This window comes from Thermomyces dupontii (assembly GCF_041956625.1).
Source record: "Thermomyces dupontii strain NRRL 2155 unplaced genomic scaffold VTN31scaffold_11, whole genome shotgun sequence".
NCBI classification, from domain to species: domain Eukaryota; kingdom Fungi; phylum Ascomycota; class Eurotiomycetes; order Eurotiales; family Trichocomaceae; genus Thermomyces; species Thermomyces dupontii.
In genome coordinates this window covers 660064-679417 of record NW_027192317.1, presented here as the reverse complement: position 1 = coordinate 679417, position 19354 = coordinate 660064, and the positions used below count along the sequence as shown (strand labels likewise).

The window sequence follows — 19354 nt, the reverse complement described above, 5'->3', positions numbered from 1 at the left end:
AGACACAGAAGATGCCCCAGGCATCTCATGAGGTTGTTCTTTACTGACGGCTGCTACATCCTTGAGCGAGGGAAAGTAGGTAGTCAATACGGAGGACTGGGCGTCATAGGAGATTCAAGCTGGCAGATTAAGATTAGCATGCAGAGTGCCAGTCAGGTCAGAATTTCAGGCCATGATCAGAAGACACATGAGCAAGGGCCCTCTCACCCATAGGGCCCAAGCGAGAAGCGAAATAGTCAACATAGAAATGTTATGAAAAACAGTACTGTACGGCCTCTAATCAACCGTTATGCCATAGTTTCAGGGAAAAATCAAATGCGAATTCCATCTCTCCGTAATCTGCTTTGACTTGCTGAAGTTGTTGCAGTGAAAATCTCCCAAGACCAAATGAGACATCCAAACCAAACCCAGAAAAATGCACACCCCAGGTCACGTGCTTTCATCTTGGCATACGTGTGTCCACAACCTCGGCAGCAATCGGATCTCTGGGCTGCTGGATTCCTTTTTCGGGCAGCCGAACCCCCTAAGCACGTGCCCAAAGGGAGCCTCGATCAATGTAGGGAGAGAGTCGGGGGGACAGGAGATCTAGTACATACACGGCCATCTCCTCCAGATCCAACATCCGCGGCCCCAAGATGGAGTCGCGTCAGAGGTACCTCTCCTCGATCCGCGCGGCGCTCCAGCCCAGCAAGTGGCGGGCGTCGTACGAGGAGCTGGTGACGAAGAACGTGCAGACAGTCGGCCAAATCGAGTCCGCGCTGCGATCGCTAACTTACATCATCCCTGGTAAGGCGGGCTGGCTGGCGAGGTGCGCATTGTCGACGCGATGAGCTGATCTCAATGCGTAGGCCGCTATCGAGATTCGGAGCTGCCATCAGAAGTCGGTACGTACAGGTTGTTCGCCTGGAGATTGGGAAGAGAGGGTTAACATTACGTAGTGCACTCAGGAGTCCAGATTCTGTCGCTATACCATGACTCGCTGGTGTCAAAAGCAATATCGCAGCTTCCGCCGACAGTCCGTCGTCCACATCCGACTCCCCATGCGCGGTATACCAAGTACTGGACGTCGCGCTCGTCGTTTTACCACAAGGTCGCCCTGACGCTGCAGACGATCCAATACACCGAACTTCTTTGGGAAATGATTGCGCGACGTCGCGGGGAAAAGATTCGATGGCGCGTAATAGTGTTCATCGAGGTCGTCAAGGCGATCTGTCGGCTGATCTTGATGCGACTGACCAACTCGCGTCCGCTGGTGAGCCCTCCGCTGCCGGAGCGTGAGCAGGATCCCCGTGCACTCGAAGAGCATGACTCGGGCGACTGGAATGGCATGGATACTCCCCTCAGCGAAGGGTCCGACATGAGCTGGACGATGCCGCGCACGGGCCTGTCGCTCCCGACTCTGCCGGACACGAATGACATTTCGAACTACCTCATTTCCAAGGTCTTGACTGCCGACGACGTCAAGCCGCCCAAGGCGCTTCTGCACCGGGTCACCGGCCAGGGTCAGCTTGCGGAGATTCTGTACATCATCCGGCCGGTCATCTACGCGTTGGCTATGCAGCGATGGTCTGGCAACAAGCGCAGCTGGAGTCCGTGGCTGATCGGGTTTGCCCTAGAGTACGGAAGTAGGCAGCTCGCCAAGAAGGACTTGAAGGAGCGCGTTGCTGGAGGGCTGCGCGGATTGACGGGGCTGGAGAGGGACGAGCTTCGGAAGCGAGGCTGGGCGATGGCGTGGTGGTTGATGCGGGGAGCCTTCTACGAGAACATTACCAAGTATGAACTCCCGAGTCTCTTGATCATACAGAATACTGACTCGTGCAGGGCATGGCTGAAGAGCGTTACGAACAAGCTCAGGAACAAACCGTTCTTGGATATCCTCGGCGGTGTGCTCGAAGATTACGAGTATCTGTGGGATGATTACTATTTTTCGACGGCTACTCTGTGAGTTACGGTCCGCCGGGAGCGGCCGGTTCATGTACATACATTTGGGTTATCCTTTCTGCGTTTATGGATTCGTTTTATGGAGGGATATTATGGAACATTCACTCAGGGATTATTTCACTATCTCATGATCTAATGCCATGCTTAATCCTGTTTCCGATTCAGAAAGATGCTCCCACCTTAACGCCATACCAAGAGCATAATTGCGCGTCTCCGGTTGTCGCGGACCCGCCGCGTTGCATATTCCCTGCGAACAAAAAATCCGATATCCGACCGGCCTCGTCGTCTTCCTGAGGCCAGTCGACCTTAGTTGCATCCTTGCCCTCCTCGAGCATCTCCTTTGCCGTGCCCCAACTGAAGCGGCACTCGTTCCCCCAGCCGAAAATTGGATGCATCTGTCGTCGGAGCCAGCCGACGCACTTGCTGTCGGAGGGGTACCCGCTCCCCCAACCTGCGTCTTCTTCCTGCGTATCCTGTTGCTGATTGTCTTGTTTCAAAGCCTCGTAGAGCATATCCAGCGCCGTATCCCTCGTAACCTTTGCGACGACACTCGCCGCACTCACGCACGGGTACAGTGAATCCGCCTTCTTCGCAACCGTGATCTGCAGTGTCGGAAACAGATGCGCGAGCTTCGCCTGGTATGTAGCCGGATGCCCGACGGTATCGATGTAGACCTCTTTGACGGGGACGCGCCGCTCTTCGACCACGCTGCGGATGAGTTCGACGGTGGCCTCCATGGCCTGAGCGTTCAGGTTATGCGCGCCGCCGTCGGGCCGCAGCATGTTGGCGGAGATATCGCGCGCGGAGAGCACCTTGACGGCCCAGCCGCATGACTGGTGCAGCTGGTGGCCGGGTGTGCAGATCTGGCGCATGAGCTGCGCGCGGACCGCGGGGGTCAGCGCTTTGCTGTCGTTGAAGCCGTGGGTCTGGGTGAGGAGGGACTGCTGCAGGTCCGCGGGAAGGTAGAAGGCGCTGTAGACCATGGGGCCCAGCACGGGGCCGCGACCGGCCTCGTCAATGCCGAGGACCACGCATGGCGTGTTTTGATTCTCGGGTTCTGCGATGGCCGGTGGACAGGGGGAGTATCGCGTGTAGGACGCGCCGGTGAGGATGCTGCAGGTGTCAATTGTCAGAAAAGACGTGAGATCTGCTATAGAGTCGTCCGACATCGCGCAAAATCTCTGCAATTCATCACTGTTCAGCGTAACGAGAGCTCTTTGCGCGCTTGATATGTAGCTTTGGTCAAGAGACGCGTTCCCAATCGGGTTAGTTCGTTGCCTTAGGCCTCCACTTCGGCGCGTCTCTCCGCCATGACAGCATCGCTCCCTGCCCATCCAGACCACTTAGTTTCTTTGTATTTCCCAAGTCCCGCAATCACCAATTGCGATTTTTCGATTTTGGCGTGCTCAGAGTTGACTCTTCGTTTGGCTACACTGGCAGCGTGAGGCGCGCGCTTGTTCTGTCCGAGTCCTCCGCCGCCATGGCTCGGGGTTTTGCAAAGACGCGCGAGTTCGACTACTCCAATGTCGGGAAAGCAGGAAGGTATGTTTCTGAGCTGGGACTGGATGTTGCTTGGATACTGTATTCACGCGTGATGCTAACGCGACTAGACGGACCGGCATCACGCTCAAAGAAAACCGACGCGATGAATATGGCATGGAAGAAGTAGACGGCATCTTCTCGTCTCCCGAGAGATCTCCCGAGAGACCGCCGGTCAGAGTCGATGCGACGGAGAATGGAAACGACACGGTTATGGGCTCGGAGGACATGTCGATGGACGAGGGTACGTATCCGACAGCTCCGGTCCAGAATGAAGCTTACTCGAGGATCGGTAGGAAATGCGCCTGGACCAGCAGACTTTCTCCGATCAGCAAGTGCGCGTCGCCCGTCGTTCTTCCCGCCCATTGCGCGGTCGCCCATGAAGACGGGCCTGACGGGATCGCCGCGACGGACACCGGCAATCCGATCCTCACCTGCAGTGCAGAACGAACAGCCCTCGTCCAGTCCAACCACAGCGGTTCTTCAAAGGAGTCGAGCCAATGAGGCGCGCCGGCCGCTGAACGACCGCCGGCCCAATGCTGCTCCCGTCACGAATGGGCGCGTTACGGGGAAGGAGCGGGAGGCTGCGCCTGCGCGGGATCTGTCGGACAATGAAAACAATCCCCTGGCTAGCGATGAGGACGCACGCGATGATAGGGGTCTAGACGAGAGCGAAAATGATGAGGCGGCTCCAGAGGTGGACCATGATGATGGTGGTGATCTGAATGACTACGGTGGTGGGGTTGAAGACTACGTTGATCAAGCTCAAGAAGAGGAAGAAGAAGAAGATACGGCGGCGGCGAATGCGCCAGCCTCGCCGATTACTGCATCTGACGCGCGGCAACGAAATCACAAACGACCCGCAGCCGAGGTCGAGGACGACGCAGCGCAGGAAGAACCATCGCAACCACCACCAAAGCGGAAGCGCGGGCGGCCTCCGAAAAAGGCACAGGGCACGAGCGCCGCCGAGCAGCGACAACGACCCGCGCAACAAAACACGCGACCTGCGGCTACTGAGAGAACACAAGGCCGGTCCCGGTCTCGCTCCCGTTCTCGATCACGATCTCGATCACCCCTGGACCCCGAGCTCAACAGAGTCGTAGAAAACTACACGAACCGCACCGGCCCGCTCAAAGGGCGCAGCCTGTACATTCTCAAGCGCGAAACGCCATCGGACGAGCACGCAGTTCATACTCGCTCCGGGCGGGTCTCTGTGCGACCGCTGGCGTACTGGCGTAACGAGAAGTGTGTGTACGGGCGTGGCGAGCAAGAAGTCGGACAGCGCTTCCCGCTCTCGACGATCAAGGAGATTATCCGCACAGAGGAGATACAGCCAGAGAAGCGGAGCAGAAGCAGGAAGAAGAAGGGGAGTACAAAGTCGCGCAAATCGCGCGACGAGGAGTACGAGGTGGAGGACGAAGAGGCGGATCAGTGGGAGACGGAGGGCGGTGTGCTGCACGGGTACATTCGGAAATGGGATCCAGAGCGGCAGACCGCGACGGAGGAGGAGGAAATCTTAGGTACGTCAAACTTTACATATGGAATGGAAAAACAGGGCGAACCGCTGACTGCAACAGATATCGCATACGCCCCCGCCGGCATCGAAACACGCGACGTCAAAGACTCAACATTCCGCTTCGCCAAACTGATCAGCTCAACATTCATCGGCTCCGGCATCGTCGAGATCCCGCCAGGCGGTGTGAAACGACCCAAGAACTCGAAAAAGATGCACATGGTCTTTTACGTCTGTCACGGGCGCGTGCAGGTAGATGTCTCAGGGGTGCGATTCAGCGCGGGGAAGGGATGTGTGTTCCAGGTGCCGCGTGGTACGTCCCGCCCCAACCTTTCCTCCTTCCTTAGATCCTGGCTAACGCGGAGGATGTAGGAAACTACTACAGTTTCGCAAACGCATCTCAGCGAGAAGCGCGGCTGTTTTTCACACAAGGGTGTATTCCGGATAGTGACCCGGCCTCCACATCGGCACCTGCTGCTGCGGCGTCGGCGGAACCCGCTGCGGCAACAACAACAACAACGACGGCAGCACCAGAGGCCACCGCAACAACAGAGGCAACCAAGTCCGGGCCCAGCAAAGGGAGACGAAAAAAGGCAGCGAATAAATGAATGACGCGGGATAATGTTCGAATAAGCAAGCTAAGTTCGTGATTTAATGAGTTAGGCGCAGCTTGTTCGTTAGTTTTGTGAGGGAGGAGGTAGATTGATTCAAGAAGGCTGTGGGAGTATGAAAGTAGGGCTTTATGTTGCAGGCATGATGCATGTATGTACAGTTGGATACCCTGCCTACGCTGTGATTACCTTTTTGTCAATTGTATCGGTTGAGTGGTTGAACGAAGATTGCGACGAGCTGATCCGATCGAGTATTATACTTCATTACCACGACTCCAAGCCCTAACTTCAACCCGACCATCAATCATATTTACATTTAGCCATGACCCCCGGAAGTGCGCTATACAAACGATGACAATGATCTGCACTTCGACGATACTTTCTTACACAGAAAAGTCAAGTCTCGATAAGATCACGAACTACAACTACACATCATCGCACGCTTGAATCGGGGCACATCGCCGCAGAACCGCTCCTCCTCTTCTCTGTACTTCTCATTCCACGAGTCCTCGAACGGATGCAGCGCCATGTTCATGACCCGTCCGAGAATTTCCCTGTCGCCTTTCTTCTCCACGCGCTCGATGACTTCGTCCAGGATCCAGGAGCGGGGGAGGAACTATCACATCGTTCAGTTAGTCTGGTTTCATGAATGGAGGGAGGGGGGAATGATACCTTTGGATTCACCCGCTTCATCGCATCCCGTCGCTCTCCATCGTCCACCCCTTGCCAATCCTCCAGCACCCGCGCGCGCCACTTGGCGAGCCACTCACCGACGCGCCTCCGGGCAGATTCCTCCGTGTTCCCGATGCCGCCGACACCTTCCTCGTGGAAGAATACTGACGCGCGTGCCTGTCGCTGCTCGTCCGTCTCGAGCTCACTGATCGGCAACTCCGAGAGGCGGCGGAAAAAGTGGTTAAAGTCGAGCTCGAGCTGCTCCATCATGTCGAGGAGCTCCGAGAAGAGGCTATCAAAGTCCGATTCCTGAAACACGCGCAGTCCCAGCCGCCGCGTCATGAGCCGCTTGTACTCGTTGAGGAAGACGGTTCGGTACTCGTCTGCCGTTTGCGAGATGATCGTCTCGGCGCGCTTGATCATCACCGGGGCTTGGGCTTCGGACACGCCTTTGGTCATGAACGTCTCGTCATCGACCTGGTCGCCTGCGCCGATCAGCTCGCCCAGCGACTCCCCCAGCCGGACCAAGTTCCACCAGATGATCGACGGCTGGTTCTTGTACGAGTAGCGCAGCATGTGATCATCGTGGTTCGGAGTGTACTGCGGGTCGAAGTTGTCCATGAACGCAAACGGTCCGTAGTCCATCGACAGACCGTAGATTGACGTGTTGTCTGTGTTGAGGACGCCGTTCATGAACCCGTACGCCTGCCATGCGGCCACTGTCTTCGCATTACGCCGTACGATTTCGCGATATAGCCGCGCGAACCGATTCTGCTCCTCGCCTTCTTTGCCCTGGATTTCCTTCGGAGGAATGTTCCGCGGCGGATCATCCACATCTGCCGCGGAGCCCCCTTGTTGCGGGGTACGGACGGCCCCGGGCAGTGACTCCCATCCGGGGAACACGTCCTCCGCAACGTACTCGGCCAGCTTACGGATCAGATCCCGATCGTTCCGCGCGTGCAGGATATCAAATGTGCCGATCCGCAGCCAGGTTTCTGCGAATCGCGCCACGATGGCCCCGGGCTCGATTCGCTCTCGAATCACCTTTGACTTTGGTAGCAGAGTGAGCGACAATGCACGTGTCGTCGGCACACCCAAGGCATGTAGAGCTGTACAGATTAGCCAGGAAACTAGGCAAATGTACACCTCCCGAACCTTCAGAAACAATATACTCTCGAATGCTGGACCGTAGCACTGCCTTTCCATCCGCGAAACGCGAGTACGGCGTTCTCCCTGCGCCTTTCAGTTGCAGCTCATAACGAACTTTGGTCTTTGGATTCGTAATCTCGGCGAGACTAATAGCGCGCTGTACCGAAAATTCAGACATGCTCATAATTCTCTCTCGACTGGCACCATCTACTTACGCCATCTCCGAGCTGACCGGCCCATTCACCACTATACTGTGTCAATCTCACACATGCCGCAAAGGCGAGGAGCACACTGACAATTGCCATCCTAGAACCGTCAATAAACACTCTCCATCCGGGCACAGAAATCAAACGCACCCCCATAACATTGCGCCCACGGATAGACGCCTCCTTTTTCCTCGCTCCAAAAGAACCTATTCCCAGACACAATCTCCTTCAACTCCGGATTTTGCGCCTCCTCCAATTTCAAGCCCAGATCCTCCAGCGCCTTGGGACTCACTCCGAGGAGCTCTGGATCCTCGGGCTTCTCCGGGCGGACATATGTGTACAACGCCCCCTTCACCAGTCGTGGACCGAGATGCTCTCTCGAGACACTGTGCGATGCCTCCGGTGTCTCAAAGGCCGGGTCAGGGGGCAGCTTGGACGTGAAGTTATTCGACTTGGGGATCTCGGCCAATGTGAGACCCTCCGCCGCGGAGTTCTGAGCGCCGACGTGCAACGCCATCTGGTTCAGCCGAGTCTGGATGGTCCGCAAGGAACGGGAGAAGGAACTACGCAACATAAAAGACGAATCCGAATATTGAAGCAAAGGATAAGAAAAGTTATGTACACTGTTGATTCTGAAGTGACGACTCGCGCTTTATCAGATGAAAGAATTGCGCGGTACAAATCTCGGTCCGTCGGGGCTTTCGGGATGACATCATTTTCATAGTTCCGCCACTGTCCACTAGTCTTGGTATCCTAACCCTAACCCTAAATGTGGTTCAGACGAACCTCCCTCTTCGTCTAAGAGTTTTGTTTTCCGACATGATACCTCGGTATGGCGATGAACAAGGCAGTGCTGAGCTTTTGAGCGATCCGGGGCCGGCCATCGTGCCACTCAGCTCGAGTTACCAGCTGCGATGCTCTGGATGGCCGTGATGCGTTCCAACGACAAAGAGACAATGGAAATCTTCAGCATAAAAAGAAAAGTTTACAGTATTATCTAAATAGTCGCTATGATAAATATTTACAGGTTGATTCCCGCTCAGCGATTGACCGGTTCCACCATTCATCTGCAGTGAACGCGTTAGATCACGATCCAGTCTAATGATCGCATTATTCATCCGCAAACTTCCATAACCCTCCCGGCCGCATCGCCTCCATGTACCTCTCCAAGACCTTGTCCCGCTCGAGCTGGTCTGCTTGTCGATGATCCTCCTCTACTTCTTGCGTCGTCGGCATGTCCGTCCGCCAAAAGCCTGGTGGCGAGTGCGGACGGTTGCACGCATGCCGGCGCCTGCCTACCCGGTCCGCCAGCAGCCGCGCCTTGGCCTCGATGAGTAATTCGCCGCGCTGCTTATCACTCATCGTATTGAGAGTGTGCGCCTGGTCGCCCAGGTAGTCTTCTAGGATCTTATCGTCATCTTCGCTGAAATGGACGCCGCCGGCCCGGACCATGGCGCGCAACTTGTCCCCGCAGCAGTCGGAGCGCATGCAGCCGGGAACACAGCGTCGCTGGTCGCGCGTCCGGACTACGTCCGTGAAAGCATAGTCAAGTCCCTGATTCCGCTCGGGGTTGATTTTGAAGCAGCTCAGGTCAAGGAGGTCGATGGGCCTTTGTCGGTAAGGAACTTTTGTCAGGTCATACCGCGGCTCCTCCGTGCTTGCTCGGCCTTTGTCCTTGTCGTGTTCCTGCTCACCATTGGACGACGCAGCAGGCGCAGACGGTGCTCTTTGTTCCTCGGGGCGCCGCTTTGCAGTTGGTGTTACAGATGTAGGACGCTGCAGAACCTGGTGCTGTGGGGACGGCGCCTCCAAGAGTTCGTCGAGACGACGGTGCGCCTCAGGGTTCCGAGACGATCGAGGTGTGCCGGGTGGCGCCTTGCGTCTCTTTCTATCACTAAAGTTCTCGCCATCCTCCGTGACAATGCGAATTGCGACGGCGCTTTTCCGTTCAGTCTTTCTTCGTTTGGACGACTCAGTTCTTGAACTAGGACTAGCCGTGGCCGTGTTTGCGTCTTTTGAGCGGAGGCCATGGATTTTCTCGGGAACTTGATTCTCGCTAGACTCCGAGCCAGTGTCTTCCAGAACAACGAATGCCTGCTTCCTCGGCGTGCTGATGGAGACACCAACCTCGTCAAGGTCTTGTGTTTCAGAATAATCAGATTCCCGTGGAATGTTCGGAGGACTAGAGGGAACGGGTTCGCTCTTTATGATCACAATTTCTGTCTCGTCATCTTTGCTTGATGAGGCTGGAACATTGCGTGGTGGGATGTTTGGAAGGACTACAGGAGCTGGGTCCTCCCAGTCGTCTGAAGAACCCGATTGCGTTGACAGGAGTTCCTGCTGCGGCGAGGACTGAGTGACTGTTTCAGTTCCGTCATCGTCGAGCTCTTGTTTGATCTCGGGCGTCGTTTGCCTCGGGTGAGACGGATGACTTTGTAGTTGGCATTCAGCCACCCGCGAGCCATTCGATTGTCCAACATGCGCCCCATTTGTGTGAAGAACATCGTGCTGTGGCGGAACAGGTGATGGAGAACGACGCTGTTCGGCGGGTTGCTCTCTAATGCGGACACGCCGGGAAATAGGCCGGTTGGCATCCTTTAATGTTTCAAGGTCTTGGGTATACCAGCGCCGCCATTGCTCTGCCTTTGCCTTGTTTCGTTTGACTTGCATTCTCAGAGACGCCGTAACAGTCAACAACGTCTCAACCTCACTGTACAGAGCACGGTAGCTAGACTGTAGTTTGTTGAGAGCCGGCGAGAGCCCATCATCACGACCGTTCTTGCGTTCCTCGTCCACAGCGGCGATCAACCGGTCCGGGTCGTATTTCTGCTGCAATTCTGCGCGTGTTTTGTCCAATGTTTGCTGGGTATCGTGCTCTGCAGACTCATCCGCATGGTTCTGACTGATTTCTGCGAGTCGCAATTCCAAATCTCGTATCCGGGACTTGTATTTTTCTTCCGCGGCGCAAAGACGGTCGACCTTGTTGGACAAGAGTCTTACGGTTGTCTCTCTTTTGTTAAGCTCCTCGTTCAGTTGTCGTTGAGCTCTGTCAATGGCGCTGTCCAATTGGCTGATCAGCTGCTCTTGGAGATGCTTGATAATCTCCATTGGTCTTCCAAGTAGCAGTCCATTCAGTACTATTACCTCCTTAGTATCATCTGAACTCCTTGTGCACGCACACCGGAAGCTCTGAGACGCGACGAGCCATGTTTGCGCTATATATACCTACCAGATACAGCAAGCCGCGAAAGAGGGTTCAGAGGCTAAACTATGTATGGACTAGTGAGTCTTGGCAAGTGACTGCGACTTTCTCCCTTTCCAATCCGTCGTCCACTCTTCTGACGTCGCTCACATTCGCCTACACAATACTCAAGAACATTGAACTGGCATTTATGAATCGACCCATTTCAAAGATTTGATTCGACAAGGATCAATATCACTGTTGCTCATACATGCAGCATTATTTTAAGATGTATAGCAAGCGAAGTAATCGCAATACGTTAGGTAACTATGTTCCTCCTTGAATACAGTATCACTTCGCAATCTCAACTGATTTTATCACCATGTCCTCCCAGGAATTACTGAGCCAACTTTAGTCTTCAGTCTCAAGCTCCCATCATCAAGATATCTCTGATATCTCCGATCTCAGCAATATGGCTAATCAGTAGTATTAGCCACTATGGAGGGCGTCGACAACTTGATCATTGATTCATTCGGAACATCTCCAAAGTTCCGTTCGCATCGAAGATGACGCCCAGGTCCTTTCGTCACCACAATCTTCTGGGTAGTGAATCCAGCAAAGAAGTTTTGCTTCCAAGCATTGAGGATTTCGGGTCACAGTGACAGCGCTGGCACCCGACCTCGGCCTGTTTGCGACCCCGTTGACCCCTTCACAGTTACTTGAGAATCACTTGCAATTAGTCAAAATTCCCCGGAGGCAATCCTAGATTTAGGGAATATATCAAGCATACAGCGGACAACAATGGCGGACAAGACTCCTTTCAAAGACCTGCGAATCTGGCGTGTGCACTCTCGTTCAGCAGGTTCAACTACAGGTATCCCAGCGCGGTCGGGGCAGAGATCTGATTGCCTCGATGATTTACAAAAAGCCAAGAAACGAAAGATGCTGGAGGTGTTGGAACGGGATCGGCCGACGAACACCCCCGAAGTCGCTGACCTGGATTCTGCATCGAGATGATGAACCAGAATGGTCACCGCATTCGCGGTCTTGTGTCGCAATCGAAAACGAATGGATATGAGATGGAACTGCAGAGCTATTCGCTCCTCCTTTCGCGAATCATCAGGCCGGTCCGCGTCCGCTTGTTTCCTAAGCGTGTTCAAGGCCCAGTCGTCACAGTCTTGGCTTAGTCAAAAGCGTTCCATGACACAAGCCCAGTATCTTGTTGGGATCATGTGCTGCCTGGCTCATGTGTCCCACAGAATTTATTGTCGGTAGCAGTCCGGGTTAGTTCCGGCCTCTAACCAGCTCTCTCTATCAGGTTATGGCCCTCTACTTCCTCTGAAGCCAGCCTGCTTTCTTTCGACGAAAATCATCAGATCTACTGACTACACGTCGACGCGCACTTTCGCGCAATCCCTGCGATTTCCTCGTCCCGGAGACTGGTTCCCTGCAGCCAGGTAATCCTGGCACGAGTTTTCAATGGCTACAAACCCCAGATACGTCCGTACCCCCTCCCACCCAGACCGCCATCAGGAATCGGACGAGCCTCCTACCACTCGTAGGACTCCTCTGCGTCCCTCTCCGCAAGATGTCGAGATGGATGACGCAGGACATTACCCCAGGCTCCTCACATCGAGGATGAAGCCGCCAGTGTGCACAACGACGCGTTGCACGACCGTCCCAATATGGACGAATCCTTTCATAGTGCCCAAGGCGATCATCACGCCGATCATAGACCCGAAGGTAGATGTTGGCATCGTGATCGTCGTACCCAGGATTTGCTAGATCAACTTGCTCGCGATCCTCTCACCCTGGACTTGTTGAGCCAACTTGCTCAGCTTCAAGTGGACCGCCGACAAGAACAGTCGTACACTCCACCTCCAAGAGCCACGACGCCACACACATGGCCTGGCTCTACTATCATACTATGGCACTTCATCATCCTCAACCCGCTGCATCAAGGCCCATGCGGGCGCCCTCTAGCCCCGGAAAGGTTCATCCCATCCCCGGTGCCGACTCCATCCCGTTCCCGTAAACCCACTCCCATCCCGGTCCCCTCTCATTTTTCGGACTGTATGAAGATGACGACGACACGGAGTTCTATAATGAGGTACCGAGAACTTTCGGTCCTGATAGATGAGGACTCCTATATCAGAAGAAAGTTGTCTTGGTACACGTCAACGAGACTACTTCATCAAGAAGGGCATTACCCTCATCGATTCCAAGAACCACCTGTTGAGTTTTGGCAGGTTATGATGATACATTCGGCAAGTATCTGAAGGAATGAAACCAGTGGTTCTGAGGAGCAGGTTAATATCTCATGCTTGATTCTTGTCTCTGTCAGTACCGCAGAGGGTAGGGGACGACCCCTATTGATGTACACAGGTAGATGAGGCAGAATCAACGTAAATAAAGGAATGTCAGGCAGACACAACAAACACGAGACATTAAAAAGGATATACTTAATGAATGTATGCGACTCATCAGATTATTCAATACTACCAGGCATGGAAACTGGATGTTCTACGCAATCGCCACTCAGGTCGAGGTACCATTCTTGATCGAAAATAAACAACGGAGGATACCAAATTCCCTCCGTAAATCTCAGGAGACGCAAACTCTCTGGGATATATACAACAAGTGGTTGTACATATAGCTATAGGTATGCTCTTCACTGTTTCCACTGCTGCCCGTAGCAGGATCACACTCCCGGACGATTGAGAGCGACTCCTCACTTTGGGAGATAATTGGGACGACTTTTGCGGAACGACCTCAACAACCACGTCGTCGTCTCATTCGTGAACTGTCAACCATGTCCTCCAAGAGCATGGGTGGTGACCGAGTGTATGTTGAACGCTTTATTGGCGATCAGAACCGAGCTACAGAACCGCGGATATCCCATTCCAGGACTGGGTCGCTTTTGGCCTTTTTGATGGGAGGAATCTCTGCTCGATACCGAGACTTCCTGCAAAACAGGATGAGTCTCGCAGCAAAAGAAGGCTCACCTCTACCTGAAGAGGACCTCACCGAGACTGTGAAAGACATCCTTGGACGTATCCCAGTGTCCCCCACCCACATCTCGAAGGACCGCTGCAAGCCACTGGACACTGACGATCCAGAAGGCCACAACAAAACGCCGGATATCAACATAACCGGTGAGATATCAAAGGGCCGAAGCAATGGTCGAAACACTCGCAGCAGCAACAACCGCGGTAAAGACCGAGGCCGAAGAGGTCGCGGCAGAGGCAACAGTGATAAAGGAGGTCACTCACCAGCCTCTGCATCTGCTCCCCAATATGGGAACTCTGAGCAGGGATCAGAGTGATGCTGAGCTCACTAACTTTACCGGGTCAATCTATTTAGCAGCTCTCTCGCCCTGAATCGACTCATCAGGCGATGATTTCCCTCCCTGAACATGATCCCAAGCCGTAAAAGAGACAGGAACCGCCACCGAAACGTGGCAGGTCGAGGAAGGCGAACTCTACACGGCGGCAGACGGACGCACTAGCGCCCAGGAATGAGACTCGAAAGTCTCCGCAGCGGCGACGTTCTTTAGCATCCGTGAGGAAGAACTTACGTCTATATCATCTGGTCAGGCAGTCATTCCGACCAACGACGACACATCAACCAATGCTTCAACTTCCCGCCATCCCTCTGAACCACCGCGTAACGAAACCCACTAAGGAAACAGAAGAGCCGTCCCAAACCGAGCAACAGGAAACGCTCCAAGGCGGCCAAACTGGTTCCAGCACGTGCTTTCATGGACTCGCCTGCAAAGCAGGGCTAGCTCCCTCAAGCGACGATCCCGTCACATCGACGTTCGACGCCATAGACAGCGCGATTTCGCTGCACCAAGGCGCAAGCACTCTTCGTCATTCCGATGGACAGATACGGGACATTGTGGGATCCACGCTCGTTCAACCATCATCCCCAGGCCCGAGCATCAGAAATTTTGAGGATGCGAGTATGCAAGAGAAGGGAATTGGACGACATGCTTTCATGACGGGTCTAACAGCAAACTTGCTCCTGTCGACTCTCATACATGCGCGCAGCACCTGTACTCGATCCCATGTACCTAGATATCTTTCCCTTTTTCCTATGCATCCCTTTTGCTATGCACTCCACAGGAATGAAGTCTGCAGCACCAGGTATAATCTGTCGATGCATGGATCGACCATTAGCATTCTCACAATCGATTTTGTGCCAAAATCCGGACCCTTGAGCAATTCTGGCCGCTGTGGTATTTTCTACACACGAGGAATGCCCTCGATTCATGCTGGATAGGGTCCGTGTCTGGATCTAACGTGTCATTTCTGCCATTCAATTGCGGGGGATAGTCATCTGGACAAGTATTCTCCGGCATGGCTCACGACCCTTAAGGTACTCAGTTGCCCCAGTCTCGATGAGAAAGTGCTCGAAGACGACTCAAGGCCTTGTCGTCGTCGCCAGTTGTGAAAGAAAACTTACTCTTAGATCAGGCCACCTGAGTCGTAGCTTCAGTTTTGGCGGTATCATAGTCCTCAATGTTGTCATCAGCCGATTCGATCAACGGCATCTCCATACTGAGAGTGGTATCCCCATGTGGCGTTGACATGAGCCAACAAATGTCAAGCCTCATAACTTCCTCATGATCTGCAACTTGGAAATCGAAAATTCTGCTCTGCTGCAAAGTCAGACACCTGTAAGTAGCCTTGCAAAATGTGGATCTTGACTCGATTGAGAATCCCTATGACCAGTACCTAGGAGACAGAAGAATCCCTTCTATGTCAATCGATCAATTCGTGATAGGGCGGGCGGACTCACAGGATACACCGGGGACTGCTGATGTTCCAGTACTCTCATTGTCCATCTCGTGAAGCTCACCATTGCAAGAATCTCAGATCGGATCAGCGCATCATTTTCCACTGGTAGATGGTCGGATGCCATGAGAAGAATTTGGTGTGGCTTTCTCTTTGAGAAGAGCTCGTAGATATACGGGACCAGGAAGTAGTGCCATAAGCCGAGATGATCACAATATATTACGCACCATCTAGAAAGGTCAAGCGGTCTGCAACATAATTCAGCCCCAGGATTGTCTGAAAACCAAGGAGCGGCACAGAAGGAAATGGATTCGAAATGAAACATGATCTTACGCTGTCTGCTTCCAACTCGAAAAGCATCGCTTCTTAAACTTGTACAAACGGAATGTGATGCTGTCTGCAAGTTGGCAACCATCAGATAGTTATTGTCCAGTTTATGAGGCTTCCTTGGCCAGAGGGACGGGTGGGCATCACTTCCATCGGGATCATAGAGTGAGAGATCACAGGGAGAAACTGGCAGAATCTCACGCGTGAAGGGAGTAGAATACTGTCTCTCGTAGTCCAAATCTTCTTCAGGATAGGAACTCGAAAAGCAATTCCCAGCCGTCGTTGATCTTCCTCGCGGAGAACAGCGTTCTTAGGATCCTTTTCCAGGTTAGCGATCAAGTTCTTCAGTTGTTGATATCACTTCTTTTTGAGCTCATGCCTTCGTCGAGGTATTGGAGTACGTTTCCGGCAGCTCTTCGGAGTCATGGCTGAAGAACTAGACGGCAACCCAGCTTCTTGCTGCTGGAGAGTGGAAGACACGGGAAACTGTTCGATGACAACGTTGACTTGATGGAAACGCGTACCAAGTAAGAGAAAGGGAAGCTTGAAGACGGAAGAACTGGAAATGCTAGCAGTTACTACAGAGACCTGCAAGGTAGGTTTATCTTCACACTTCAGAGTGATGCGTGAATATGTAGATTGAGGGATTGAGCCGGAGACCCAGAGTAAGGACTAGGTAAGCCCTAGACTCTCGAGTCCGAGACTAGGGTAGTTAAATTCTAACACTCCGAAATTTGTAATCTATTTCACTGCAAATTTGTAACTGCTGACGCAAGATAAGGCTGATTAGATAAGATAAGCGTCGGCTCCAACCCACCCACCCCTGTTCGTGTTGCTGCCACCGATTTTAGAGTACATCATCGTCCCGGCTTTCGGCGTTGATTTTCCGTAGAGAGTCCTCTGCGTTCTCACGTCGGAATGTCGAAACGATGCCATAGCGACGAACCTCCAAACCCTCCACCTCCGAAGCGACATCGAGCGGATTCTGGCGCTCGAGATTACATTTCGTCCCTCAGCGACGAAATCTTGCTTCATATCTTGTCCTTTTTGCCGACTCAGACGCTTCTTACTTGCCAGAGGTAGGCAATGTTAACAACATGTCCCATGTCGTTTGTGCTCATGTCTTCAGAATCTCGCGTCGGTTCCGTGAACTTGCAGGCGATTCAGAACTATGGAAGAGACAGTACTTCTCACGCTGGGTGCTACCTCGAGCACGTCATGCGCAACGCATAAGACAGAAACCAGATTCTTCAGGAACTGGTTATTCTCCAAAAGTCTCAAAATGGATCGGCCATAGCCATCTGGCGGAGGAGGGCAAGGTGAGCCACTGGAAGACGCAATACAAGCTCCGCCACAATTGGGCCAAAGGGATCTGCCGGGTTCGTGAACTCGAAGTAGCCCAGCCCCCTCCACCCCCGATATTAGCCAGTCTCTCCTCGGGAATTGTATTTACGGCGGATAAGTTGAGGGGCCTCCGTGCATGGGCGACCAAACAGAGTGAGAAAGAATTGGCCCGAGTGCCTTTTTCGACGGGAGATGCGGCTCCGACAGCGCTCAGTGCTTCTCAAGGATCAGTGTCATCCGTGTTGGACATTGCTGTTGGGTTCGAGGGCGGACGCCTTGACTACTATCAGTTCGATGCCATGGAGGCAAAGTTCACACTATGCTTCTCGCATGTCCCTCCAGAGGCGGCCTCCATCACAGCGATGGCCCTTTCACCACCGTATCTACTGACGATCTCGAAAAACAAAGTGCTATCATTGTATAAGCTACCAGCCGACCAACCTCGACGGTCACCGCCGGCGCTGATCGCGTCGTTGGAGGCGGGCAACATCTTTGCACCGTTGTCATTATCCCTCCGATATTCCGACTCGGAAGTCGTTGCCGCAATTGCGTATAGTTTCTGTCACATCAGCTCGGGCTGGTCCATGGGCATTCAGGAACTTCATTTCACTCGAGACGGGGATCATATCAGCTCGCGGCTTGCAACGACGGTTGATCTACAGCATAGCGGGAAGATCGTTGGATCGACTCGGGCGCGACTTTTCTTTGGCCCATCTGATGGGCAGCTGGCCTCCTATACTATCCACCACCGGAACCCTCCTACTTCAGTTTCATATGCACACCCTTACCTCCTGACATCTCACAGCGACAACACCTTGGCGATGTACCTCGTTGTCTCGTCAAAAGACAAGCTGACGTTCCGCAGTGCGCGGAGGCTGTGGGGACATACATCGTCAGTTTCTCGAGTGCAGGTCAGCGAGCGCGGCAAGGCGGTGTCTGTGAGCTCTCGAGGGGATGACATTCGAGTCTGGGAGCTGGAAACCCTCGTTGGCACAACATCGCATCGCTTGAGAGAAGAAAACGGCATTCGGATTCATCCCGAGTCCACCGATTGGGCCGGATCCTCACCGTCGGATTCGGTGACCATCAACTGGAACCGGCTCAAGACCGAGAGCCTCCCGTCGGATAATGTCTACAAGCGGGGGTGGGTCGGATTTGACGACGAGCAGGTCGTTGTGCTACGCGAACGGGGACAGGGAACGCAGCTACTGGCGTGCTATGACTTTACATAGCCACAAATAGGTGATAGAGCAATGATCGATCTGCCTCAGGTGATTGGGAGTTCCGTAATCTTTGGATATTATCCGATATGTTGGTCCGTGGCCAGGGATGTACTGTAGTCTGTAGGGACCTTGTGGGCGAGTGTCATCGGATCCTCTCGATAAATAATCCCTCTTTGAAACTTATCGATTGTTCTTTCTGCACTGCACGAGTACATGAGTTTCCTGGGAATGCTGTGTCGGTGGTGTTGTGGTTCAGACCGCCAGGGGATGATGGCTCGATGCCTCAACTGGCCGTTTGAGCCAGCGCAACACTGCGATTGCCACCGCTGGGACAAGACCGGATTTCACGAACGATTTGGTTCTAGCAGAGATGGGAGCAGAAGCTGAAATTGAAGCGAACCTCAAGCCGAATTGCCGTCACGCAGAAACACCTTCCAAGCTGCTGAACGCCACCAGAAGATTTGCGAGTGTGCTGGGCATCACCGTGCATTCACCCACCAAAGATGAAAGAAACCTGCAGGATGAAAATTCCAATGCCTGGCAGGCGAGTGAAGGCCATATAAGAGGTCCGCTTGCGGATAGCGAATATTTCTGCAGGCCAACTAGCCTAAGCTGGGCCGATAGAGAGACGGGACTGGATCTGCAACTCCACAATAGAATTTTTTTCTTTCTGGTCCTTTGAATTTTTCCTTTTCTTCTCTCAGATTCGGAATTCAGAATTCTTTCCTGAAATCAGTTGAAGATCAAAATCGGTTGAATCATTCGAAATTCAGTCTTTGTCGGTTCACTTTGCAACTTTGCAGGTAAGACTTGGAAGGGCTCCCGTTGTCATTATTTCCCCAGGGCCCA

General features: G+C 53.4%; 9 protein-coding genes across 9 annotated transcripts; 5 read left to right on the top strand and 4 right to left on the bottom strand.

Moving 5' to 3' along the window:
- Nucleotides 1–635: 635 nt before the first annotated feature.
- Nucleotides 636–1945, top strand: VTN31DRAFT_2339 (uncharacterized protein; the record flags this gene model as incomplete). The annotated part of the gene is made up of 4 exons (XM_069402496.1): nucleotides 636–786; nucleotides 849–884; nucleotides 939–1773; nucleotides 1822–1945. The coding sequence occupies 4 exons, from the start codon at nucleotides 636–638 to the stop codon at nucleotides 1943–1945; spliced, it is 1146 nt and encodes a 381-aa protein (XP_069257435.1).
- A 157-nt stretch (nucleotides 1946–2102) lies between these two features.
- VTN31DRAFT_2338 (uncharacterized protein) lies at nucleotides 2103–3110 on the bottom strand (the record flags this gene model as incomplete). The annotated part of the gene is made up of 1 exon (XM_069402495.1): nucleotides 2103–3110. The coding sequence occupies one exon, from the start codon at nucleotides 3108–3110 to the stop codon at nucleotides 2103–2105; it is 1008 nt and encodes a 335-aa protein (XP_069257434.1).
- Nucleotides 3111–3421: 311 nt separating this feature from the next.
- On the top strand, nucleotides 3422–5601 carry VTN31DRAFT_2337 (uncharacterized protein; the record flags this gene model as incomplete). The annotated part of the gene is made up of 5 exons (XM_069402494.1): nucleotides 3422–3483; nucleotides 3552–3724; nucleotides 3777–5000; nucleotides 5058–5306; nucleotides 5366–5601. The coding sequence occupies 5 exons, from the start codon at nucleotides 3422–3424 to the stop codon at nucleotides 5599–5601; spliced, it is 1944 nt and encodes a 647-aa protein (XP_069257433.1).
- Nucleotides 5602–6016: 415 nt separating this feature from the next.
- On the bottom strand, nucleotides 6017–8205 carry VTN31DRAFT_2336 (uncharacterized protein; the record flags this gene model as incomplete). Its single annotated transcript, XM_069402493.1, has 6 exons — nucleotides 6017–6220; nucleotides 6277–7385; nucleotides 7432–7582; nucleotides 7641–7671; nucleotides 7722–7731; nucleotides 7782–8205. The coding sequence occupies 6 exons, from the start codon at nucleotides 8203–8205 to the stop codon at nucleotides 6017–6019; spliced, it is 1929 nt and encodes a 642-aa protein (XP_069257432.1).
- A 536-nt stretch (nucleotides 8206–8741) lies between these two features.
- VTN31DRAFT_2335 (uncharacterized protein) lies at nucleotides 8742–10739 on the bottom strand (the record flags this gene model as incomplete). The annotated part of the gene is made up of 1 exon (XM_069402492.1): nucleotides 8742–10739. One exon carries the CDS (start codon nucleotides 10737–10739, stop codon nucleotides 8742–8744), a length of 1998 nt encoding a protein of 665 aa, XP_069257431.1.
- A 1758-nt stretch (nucleotides 10740–12497) lies between these two features.
- Nucleotides 12498–13091, top strand: VTN31DRAFT_2334 (uncharacterized protein; the record flags this gene model as incomplete). The annotated part of the gene is made up of 1 exon (XM_069402491.1): nucleotides 12498–13091. The coding sequence occupies one exon, from the start codon at nucleotides 12498–12500 to the stop codon at nucleotides 13089–13091; it is 594 nt and encodes a 197-aa protein (XP_069257430.1).
- Nucleotides 13092–13624: 533 nt separating this feature from the next.
- Nucleotides 13625–14137, top strand: VTN31DRAFT_2333 (uncharacterized protein; the record flags this gene model as incomplete). Its single annotated transcript, XM_069402490.1, has 1 exon — nucleotides 13625–14137. The coding sequence occupies one exon, from the start codon at nucleotides 13625–13627 to the stop codon at nucleotides 14135–14137; it is 513 nt and encodes a 170-aa protein (XP_069257429.1).
- Nucleotides 14138–15573: 1436 nt separating this feature from the next.
- On the bottom strand, nucleotides 15574–16026 carry VTN31DRAFT_2332 (uncharacterized protein; the record flags this gene model as incomplete). Its single annotated transcript, XM_069402489.1, has 1 exon — nucleotides 15574–16026. The coding sequence occupies one exon, from the start codon at nucleotides 16024–16026 to the stop codon at nucleotides 15574–15576; it is 453 nt and encodes a 150-aa protein (XP_069257428.1).
- Nucleotides 16027–16856: 830 nt separating this feature from the next.
- VTN31DRAFT_2331 (uncharacterized protein) lies at nucleotides 16857–18514 on the top strand (the record flags this gene model as incomplete). The annotated part of the gene is made up of 2 exons (XM_069402488.1): nucleotides 16857–17017; nucleotides 17068–18514. The coding sequence occupies 2 exons, from the start codon at nucleotides 16857–16859 to the stop codon at nucleotides 18512–18514; spliced, it is 1608 nt and encodes a 535-aa protein (XP_069257427.1).
- Between the last annotated feature and the right edge of the window lie 840 nt (nucleotides 18515–19354).